Here is a 10,029-nt window from a genome sequence, read left to right on the forward strand (position 1 = left end):
TATCCGCTTTAGTCGAGCAGGGAACAGCTGGAGATGATGCGGGTAGAGCGGTCGTTTGATGGCAACTTTCAAAATGTAAATAAAATGCCTTTTTTTTTTTTTTGCAGTAAACCTGTCATTTTTCCTCATTTCTGATTTTTGAGTTTTGCAGAGTTTGGGTCACACTTGCCCGCAGTTTCGTATGTGAATTACTTTCACGTGATTCACTAATACACAGAGCTTAAAACCAGTGGGGTTTTTTTTGTTTTGTTTTTTTTTGTGAAATTATTTAAACACCTTAAAACAGTTTATTCAGTTTTTTAGTTAGTAATTTTCTATTCTCCCAATAATATACTCCTGAAAAATCTAAAACTGCCAAACACACAGGTCGATCAACAGGGAGAGTAAATATAGACTTGCAGCTACAAATTGTTTTCCAAAGCTGATATAACAGGCCTGCTGATCGGTCCAATGTATATCTACCTTTTAACTGGAATTATTCAAAGGTAACTGTTTAATGAAATAGACCCAGGGCCTATTTCCCAAAGCTCAAACGGGAATCACATGGTCGCAAAATAAGGACATGAAACCCGACTTTGCATCGCGTTGCGTAGTCTACGCAAGGCTGGTTAGTTGTCACTTGTGTCTGGAGTTTTTACAAACGTTGCACGCTTTAAAACCAGCCTGCTGTAAAGGAGTCCAGGAAGGAATAGCTCTTAAAATTCAGACGGCTAAATCTTTTTTGCCACCCCCTCCATCCCTTTTTGGCACGACGCCGTTTCTTCATCAGGTGCACAGTATACGTTGCATTAAATGTCGGTGAATTAGGCCCACGTTCAGAAGTTTTAAAGACGCCAACTGTAGACTCTCTACCAGCACAGGTAGTGATCCTGGTTTGTTTTAGGTAGGCCTATCCTAACTAAAAAAAAAAAAAAGTTTAAAGAACATTAGATATTGTCATGTTTTTCAGCTCAAAGTAGTTAGTTGCGGTGGCATATGAATTGTCAGGTGGCTAGACTGGCTATTTTGAGACTTCCCCTAACTTTGACCTGGTTTAGATAATAACTTGACCGATTAGTCCAAATGCTGAGTGCGGGATTTATAATTTCAGACACGGTGGGAGAAGTAAGTCTTTTTTTTCTACCAGATTCTACTGCCTGAGTGAGACTTTTGTGGCATTTTCTGCCCGGGTCCGTCTAACACGCCGGGGCGACGGTCGCCCGTCACAAACTCCTGCTCCGCGCCCCCGCTCGTGCGTACGTGCGCGGCCCCCCTTTGGTAGACGTCATGAGCGTCTTACTACCCAACATGGCGGACTTTGATACCATTTATGAGTTAGAAGACGAGGAAGATGAGCACGTAGTGAGCGAGGAGCACTTGCCCAGATACTGCCCGGAGCCCGTGGTTATGCGAGGGGCCGGACACATTACAGTGTAAGCAGAGCCGCGTTTTGGCGCTCCGGTCTGTCCGAGCGTCGCTTTTTTTTTTTTTATCCCTAGCCTGTTTAGCTGATGCTAGCCTGCGAGCTAACGCAAAATCACAACAACTAACGGTTAGCCATATGTTTTGACACGGGGATGAACGGTTTGCCTTCGAGCGGAACATTGTTGCGATATAAACCAGCGGTAACCGTTCTACGGCCTCTTGGCAACCTAAAACGCGGTAGACTAGAAAACGATAGTCGTGGGTAGGCAAGTTTGCATGTCATGTACCGCTAGCTACAAGTCCGTGACTCTAACGTTATCACCGAGCAGATAGCTGTAACAATGTCTCTTGACACAGACATTATCAAACAGTGGTGGAAAGTAATCAATTACATTTACTCATGCGCTGTACTTAAGTACACTTTTGAGGTACTTGTACTTACATTTTATGCTACTCTCTACTTCTCCATATATTTCGTAGGGAAACTTTCTACTTTCTACCCCACTTCACACATCTGTTTGACAGCTGTACCTACTGGTTACTTGCAAAGCTGAAACAATGAGTCATTTAGTCAATTGACAGAAAAATGATCGGCAACTATTTTAATAATCGACCAATCGTTTCAGTCAATTTTCGAGCAAACATAGTTAAACAATGCCAGGTTTTCTCTGATTGCAGCCTCTCAGGTGAAAGGATTTTCCACTTTTCATTGTCATGTGGGCTGTCATTGTAAACTAAATATTTTGGGGTATTTGGACTTTTGATCGAACAGAAAAGGGCATTTGAATATGTCATATGCGTGCGTGCTCTGCGAAGTTGTGATGGACATTTTTTGATGTTTCATTGACAACAACAACAAAAAATCGAAAAATTTACTGCAAATTAATTGATAAGGAAAATGATCGTTAGTTCCAGCTGTAGTTAAGATTTTACATTAAAATATTTATATCAAAAATATGACAAGCTTATAAAATATAACACAAAACCCTTCGCAAAAAAACAGTGTCTGCCCGGAGCCTTGTGATAAAGATGTCAAATGTTACAGGTTTGAGAAATGAGTTGATAGGAGTTCCAACAAAGGCGGAACTGTTTAAGATAACAGTTTGAGGCCCAAAGGGGTAAAATTATCCAATATTTCACAAAAACCATTAGAGAAAAATTCCAAAAAATGAATACAAATTTGCAAAACAGAGCTTTGATTTTCTTTTTTCCTCGCCCACTTAGCTCCTCACAATCCCTCAGATTTATCTGGTGACCCTTTTGGGGGCCCAACCCCCTAGTTGGCAACCACTGGACTAAACAAGTTAACTGTATAGAAAGTAGTTCAAACTAGCTCCACCTCAAGCAGCTACAACAGTTAAATTCTGCTTATGCCTCGATGCATTAATGTTAACTCTAATAATGTCTATATGATAACTTATCAGTTACTAAGGGCCAAGTACTCTTACTTTTGATACTTTAAGTACATTATGCTGATAGTAATTCTGTACTTTTACTTAAGTACACTTTTGAAAGCAGGACTTTTACTTGTAAACGAGTACTTGTACTTTTACTTAAGGTTTTAAATACTTCTTCCACCGGGGTAATTAAGCTACCTGCCAAGTCAGCACAACTTCACCAGCTTAATCATTGACTTTTTTATTGCAAGTTTCATCATCATTGTTTACACGAGATTGTCAGCACACACAACATTTTAAAACACAATCAGATTTGTTACTTTTCACATGGGTATCGTTATCATTGAGCTTTGCCTGTCTAGTCAAGTCATGTGAACATGAACATCTTCCTAGTAAAGCTAAATACAAGAAAAAATATTATCATCATAGGACACATTGTCAAGCTGCTACACAAGCAGCAAATGGCAAATTCAGCATCACTAATGTGCCCAAAGAGAATTGCAGAAAAAGATGAATCTGTACACCTGACCACTTCTATCTGGTTTCCAGTTCTTCTTTTATTCTGCATGTACCTGAAAGCTTTTCAACTGCAAATGGTTCCTCTGGTAAATATGAGGGTGTGAACACACCTGTATGTATCTAGTACTGTGCAAAACATCTAGGCTCTAAAAACCAAGTGAGGATCCTTTCAAAAATAAGGACATGACTAGTTTTCATTTATCACTTAACGTCATATAAAGTGCAGCAAACAGAAAAACAGCTAATTCAAATCAGTATTTGGTGTGACCCCTTTTGCCTTTAAAACAACACCAATTCTTCTAGGTTCACTTGTGCAAAGTTTTTCAAGGTACATGGCAGGTCAGTTGTTCCAAGCATCTTGGAGAACTTGCCACAGTTCCTCTGTCTCAGTGTCCTCTGTCGCTTCCTGTAATCCCAGGCTGACTCCATGATGTGGAGATCAGGGCTCTTTGGGGGCCAGACCATCTGTTGCAGGCATCCTTGTAGTTCTTGTCTCTGAAGATAGTTCTTTATGACTCCGGGTGTATGTTTGAGCGCGTTGTCTAGCTACTAAAGGAATCTGTGACGGATCAGACGCTTCCCTGATGGTATTTTGTGATGGATAAGAATCTAAACATTTAAAGTGCCTTAAACTTTTGCACAGTACTGCAGATAAATTGTGATGTTAGGCCACATATCTGTGAATTCAATAGTTGGTAATACAAATGCGTGAATAATATGCCCATTTATTGAATTACTTGGAGTGATCATACAACATCCATTTGAATGTCACAACAAGTCTGCAGTGGCCAATTCTCATCAGTGAAAACTGGCCACTACAGTAAAACAAAAAAACAAAAACAAAAAGCAACAATGGCTAATTGTAAGCTTGAAAGTGTAAGCTTATCATTCTAGTTAAAATTTCTTTGTGATTAATTTTGTGGATGTTTGACTTTAACTGATTTTAACTGATGATAATTGTATTGATGATAATTAATTATTGTACTGGTTTATTGGTATTATCATGCCACTTAGTCGCCTGGACTCCGGGATCTTTACTCTCTTTACATGAAAGTCTACAATAGAAATAAGTATTTACTGTGCCATTGACTTGTAGTTGTGTGTGATTTAATGTCCTCCTTCTCATAATGTTAACTAAACGCAAAAATAAAAACTGCTGAATAAATAGTTTGTGAATAAGCATGTGATGGTCATCATGCAATCAAACAATATATTTCTGCTATTACTGTGGATTATTTTCGTTCTCACTGAGTTCATAGTAATAGGAGTTTTTCTATTTACAGATACACTATTAGTAGCATCAGTGCTCACATTTGTTTTTTTGTTTTTTGTTTTTCTCAGGTTTGGACTGAGCAACAGATTTGACACAGAATTTCCCTCCGTTCTCACGGGAAAGGTACAGTCGCTTTTTAGCTTTCTTGCATTTTAGTCTTGCAGGGTGCTTTCTGTTCAATTCCAAATGGGAAGAATTAAGCAGTTAAAACCTCAGTGATTCCATTGTTCTTCTGGGCTTTTAACAGCCCCAACTTCCCAGAACCGCCCCATTCAAGCCTCCCCAAGTGGTTTTGATCTGATGGAGATGCATTTCAAGTAACGTACCACAGTGCATAGAAAAGAGCCTGAATGTGCTGCTGTCCAGCTCTGTAAATGAGTAAGCCATCTATGGGGCTCAGTTGACGGGGGAGCCCAGTGTTTTAGAGGGTCCAACTCCAGGTGATAAAATAATGAAATGAAGACTCTGCCATAGACAAGAAAGGAAAGCTTCCTGGGTCAGACACAGGAACACAAAAAGGCTGTAGGGGTAAGACTAGGCCGAGGGAAGTGTGGGGCAATAAAAAGTACCTTCAGTATTGTGACCCAGGGTGACGTGATGGATGAGGTCACAATTATGATGATTGAAGGGTGCAGATCAGGCCCTGCTGGGCTTTATGCCGAAGTCTTTGGCTGTTTGCAAAGAGACCTTTGCATCCTGTCATAAAAGATTACGACCCCTGTTTTATGGCGTACAGACTCGGCGAGGAATAAGCATCCATTCAAGTTGTTTGGCCAGCGCTGCCACAGGCACTAAGCTTATCTCTCCTTTGAGTCCCTCCTTGCCTTGAACAGTCTAGAGCTTGGTTAGCAAGTCAGAGCCATAGTATTTAGAGATCTCATCTCATCTCTGGACAACATCTGCACATATCTACCTGTTGGTTTTCTAAAGCTCTTTGATCTTTGTTCACAGGTTTCTTTTGAGCAATTAGGAATCTTTATCTCAGTTGCTCTAAACTATTTGCTTCATGCTTACATTTTCTCAGAAAAAGACTCTCTAGGAACTGTTTATTTCGATGTACCTACATCCATCATTTCTCTTTTGTGTTCTAGGTAGCGCCAGAGGAATTCAAAACCAGCATCAGCAGGGTGAATGCTTGTTTGAAGAAGAACTTGCCTGTGAATGTGAAGTGGCTTCTTTGCGGCTGCCTGTGTTGTTGCTGTACAGTAGGCTGCAGTCTATGGCCTGTTATCTGCCTCAACAAGAGAGTAAGTACCAGACCGCCTGTGCCGCGAGTTGGACATTTTAATTCTCCTTTACATCAGCGCTGATTACTCAGGGGCTATTTTAGCAATTCAGCCGCAGTGGTCGAAGTGTAGAGGGTAAAAACACCTCGTGGTCAATTAGTGGCTCTGTGTAGAAATGACGCATTGCGCTGCACAGCTCCTCTCCTGCCCAGCTCAAGGGTGTGTCGTTTAAAGGTTGTTTTACCGCTCAGAATCACCGACAACAAAGTGGAAATTACTGGCTGGTAAATGGGGAGTTCAGGCCATAAATCCTAACACCATGGCTGTTTACTGTTATGTGTTAAAGTGTAAAATTGAGTAAAAAGTATTCTTCTGCTTATGTTAATGCATATGCAATTGTTTTCTGTTCCGACAGACAAGACGGTCTATTCAGAAGTTGTTGGAGTGGGAAAATAACCGATTATACCACAAGGTAAGAAAGACGACAAATTGCACCTGTGTGAAAGTGTTTAATTGTCTGTGTCAGTGTGCAGTGTCAGTTGAGTATCATCTTGATGGATCATGACCATTAATCTGTTTTGTAAACTCTTAAGCCACGGCAAAAGTCCCTCAAAGCTGTTTACGTCAGATTTGGTGCACGGGGTCTGAGAGGACAGTGAAGTCAGCATTGAAATACCGTGTTAATTTTGTTTTGTCTCGCAGCAACAAATTACAGCTAGTAGCTGTGCAAAAGTATAAAGGAAGCTCTTCAGGGTGTCTGGCCAGCGTTTGACCCCAGGGAGACCAGACAGCCCTGCTCCCAAATTCCCACTGGCACTGAATAGGAGATTTCAGACAGATTTTGTGTTTTGTGTCTGTGTTTGGGGGTGAGAGAGATGTTCATTCATTGTGTCTATGTCTTTTCTTCTCATCAGCTGGGTCTGCACTGGAAACTCAGTAAAAGAAAATGTGAAAGCAGTAATATGATGGAATATGTAAGTACACTGTCACAACAAAACAGCTATAAACTACTGGATTATTGCATAACTTCAGTGTTAAGACAAGGGCTGCACCTAGTGATTATTTCCATTACCGATTAATCTGTAGATAATTGTTTTGTCTATAAAAAGAAAATAATGAAAAATGCACATCATATTTTCCTAGAGCCCAGAGTAATGTCTCTAAGTGTCTTGTTTTGTTTGACCAACAGTCCGAGGCAAAAGATATTCAGTTGACCATCATTAAATTCAATCAAAACAAATTCATTACATATGAGCAGTAAAGCAATTCATTCCAATAATAAATGAATAATGAATTAATATTTACTTGGATTTAAATGGAGCATTGGTTTCAAGCAGTTGATTCCCAGAGGAAATGTCACTTTAAATCAACATCTGCTTATAAACTCAGCACAATTAACTAAACTCTAATAACTGTATCCAAAACTGTTCCCTACAAGTTGTGTTTACGCAGTACGAAATTGTTTTCCCAATCATGTTGTGGTGAATTCGGGATGGATGCCGGTCGTACAAAGCGCAGGACTTTGGCACCAGAGACTGGGCTTTGCATCCAAACTCCCGTCTCAACAATATAACTTAGGTTAAGTTGAGGGAAAGAGGGTGGTTCGGTTGAATATAAATAAACACATTGTGTCTCAAGTGTGAACCGTTTCTGTATTAAACCCGACCACAGTCTTTCCCTGACCATAACCAAGTGCTGCCAGTGCCTTAACATAACCATTAAAAAAGTTTATGACGCTGTGACTACGCTGTAGTCACTATGAGCAGATATCGTATTGCAACGTTGGATTTTTTGATGGAAAACAAATCAAATAAATTTTCATTGAAAATTTTACTGATAAGTCAAGTAAACTTGCCAGATATGTTCATTGACAGCGTCTCCTCATTTTGTTAGTAATATAATCCAGTTGACATTATGTTTCCTTCAAAACATTTTTGTTGTTGCAGATCTTAGGAAACAAGTTTGCTTTATCAGAACTGTCACTTTGTTTGCATAATGAATACCAAATTACATGGTTCTTTACAAAAACGAAATTCTGAAGAGATTACAGGTCCTGAAAGATAATCACTTTTGTCTTTTTCCTCCCCGTAGGTGATTCTTATAGAATTCTTACCCAAATATCCTATATTCCGACCGGACTGAGGAGGCTGTTAACAGACTGGACGTGTGGCCCCTTGAATCTTATCCTTAGTGCCTTGTATATACAGTATGTTGGAATAAGGGTCTGCACCGGCGTCTCTCGTGACGACCTGTATCTCCCAGTAACTTGTACATTAGAATTCGCAACACTGTCACTTTGCTTTAGAGCAGATTTTGCACATTTTTCCCGACAGAACTAGACATGTCCCCCTTTGTTGCACTCTGATGTGTTTTTGTTACATGTGACAAACAAGTGAAACTCTCGAAAAGTGCATTTACCCCAAAGAACCATCAACCTGTATCCCATCTATTCTATCAGAATTCCCTTGCAAAGAATGTGATGCCTCCACCTTCCTTAACTATCTTTGCCTTATGTTAGATTTTTCTTTTTAAATAACTACATTTAACAGGAGGAGGAAGGCATTGGTTGATTCAACAAGTATTTAGATTCAAATGCTGTTTGTTGGGTTTCCTCTCTTTGAATCCAATTCTTTGCAAGTAGATGGGATGGTTGAAATTGCCTAACGTACAGTGTACGTCATCACCCTGTGTTTTTTCTTTACGTGTAACCCTCTGTACATGGGAATTAGCTAGTAAGAGAACTTGACCTGTAAATACCAAGTTAGGATAAGCTGTACAGTGGTATAACATTGTTTACATAAAGTTACTTAGTTCCTTAGTTTTTTTGCCAATATATTGCTGTACCATAGTTTTGATTAATGAAAGATGTTTATGTACCTTTCTAGTTTATATGGACCTGTTTACCTTGTAAGCCATAAAGTATAGTTCCAATGTACATGATGCCAGAGTTAGGACTGATTATTGCACTTGAGCGCAAAAGAAAGTCAGGATTTTAGACTATAATGCATCCTGAATATTCATCCAGTAACAACAGCTGTGCTTGTTGCCGTGTGGTTTTTGCCAATGAGGATGACATTCAATAAAATGTCATCTGTTAAAGCTCGAGACATGCTTGCATCTCCGGCTTTAATCTCAGACTTGCAGTTGGAAAATAATGCTTTGAACTCTGCACTTCCACTCTTTTTCTTCTTTTTTTTCAATTTATCCCAACAATGCATTAATTTTTACAGTTTTGTACTCTTCCCTGTGTCGTGTTTGGTCCTCCCGATGTGTTATGAAGCACATGCATCAACAGTACAAGGAGTATCGAGCAGATGGTTGCTTTGTTTCAGTCATTCTGTCCAGTGTTAGAATTATTTTCCTGAATCTAATTCAAGAGATTGCTGTATTGTGTTGTATTAGAGTGCCTCTGGATTAGTTGGTGAAACACAGAGAAGTACAGGTTGAGATCTGCTCTCTTGTACAAAGGAGAGTTTAAATCCTCCTCTCAGTATTGTCCCTGTTACAATTCTTGTAAATGTTTGTCTTGATGACATGATCCCTATGGAGAGAGAAAATAAATTGTCGATTTAGATTTTTCTTTGCTGCTGCTTCCTTTTTCATTTGAGACGTTTCTGCTATTTACTGTCACACTCAATGAATGATGTGTCATCTTAGTAAAAACAGATCATTATTGACCTCTGCTAATGCACCTTGCCCACAGCCAGCTGCCCCACTACCAGAAATGTGGCTATTTGTCATGTCTAACAAGGTGTTGAATCGTTAAATTTAACAAGACAGCCTGCAATTACTCGACACATATGTAAAAGTCAGGAATGCTGTTACCATAATCTGCTGCTGCTTTCTTATGTTGTGGATCAGTGGTCAGAGAGCAGAAAACACTGGATCATGCTCCTACTGTATCTCACTGCAACCCCCGAATACTGAAGCGGTGGGCTTCACCGGGGCTTGTTTTATGGTCCTTTGTTTTTTTTGTTTGCACATTCACAGTCTGTCCCTGTTTAGAGAGAGGTTTTTACCGCAGTAATCTACTCCACCACTGCTCTGATAGTTTAAACTCAGCTTGCTGCCGCCACTAGTTTTAGTTCATTTAGAATAGCATTATTAATTGTAGTAAGGTTTATAATAAACTTTAGCCACAAGATTTCAAGTCAAGTAGTCTATGCTTTAAAGTAATTTAGGATTTCAACAACAACAAAAAAAACATTAC

General features: G+C 39.6%; 1 protein-coding gene across 1 annotated transcript; it reads left to right on the forward strand.

The window, feature by feature from the left end:
• Positions 1 to 1,235: 1,235 nt before the first annotated feature.
• On the forward strand, positions 1,236 to 9,380 carry chic1 (cysteine-rich hydrophobic domain 1). Its single transcript, XM_040119610.1, has 6 exons — positions 1,236 to 1,412; positions 4,662 to 4,716; positions 5,685 to 5,840; positions 6,235 to 6,291; positions 6,734 to 6,793; positions 7,911 to 9,380. Exons 1-6 carry the CDS (start codon positions 1,267 to 1,269, stop codon positions 7,959 to 7,961), a joined length of 525 nt encoding a protein of 174 aa, XP_039975544.1. The 5' UTR covers positions 1,236 to 1,266; the 3' UTR covers positions 7,962 to 9,380.
• The last annotated feature ends 649 nt before the right edge of the window (positions 9,381 to 10,029 follow it).

The sequence above is a fragment of the Xiphias gladius genome, chromosome 23 (genome assembly GCF_016859285.1).
Source record: "Xiphias gladius isolate SHS-SW01 ecotype Sanya breed wild chromosome 23, ASM1685928v1, whole genome shotgun sequence".
NCBI lineage: Eukaryota > Metazoa > Chordata > Actinopteri > Istiophoriformes > Xiphiidae > Xiphias > Xiphias gladius.

Excerpts from the sequence above, each read along its gene's own strand:
- chic1 (XM_040119610.1), top strand. The coding sequence starts at position 1,267 with ATGAGCGTCTTACTACCCAACATGGCGGACTTTGATACCATTTATGAG. Across the intron at positions 1,413-4,661 it reads GGGGCCGGACACATTACAGT|GTTTGGACTGAGCAACAGAT; the intron begins GTAAGCAGAGCC and ends TGTTTTTCTCAG. Across the intron at positions 4,717-5,684 it reads CCTCCGTTCTCACGGGAAAG|GTAGCGCCAGAGGAATTCAA; the intron begins GTACAGTCGCTT and ends TTTGTGTTCTAG.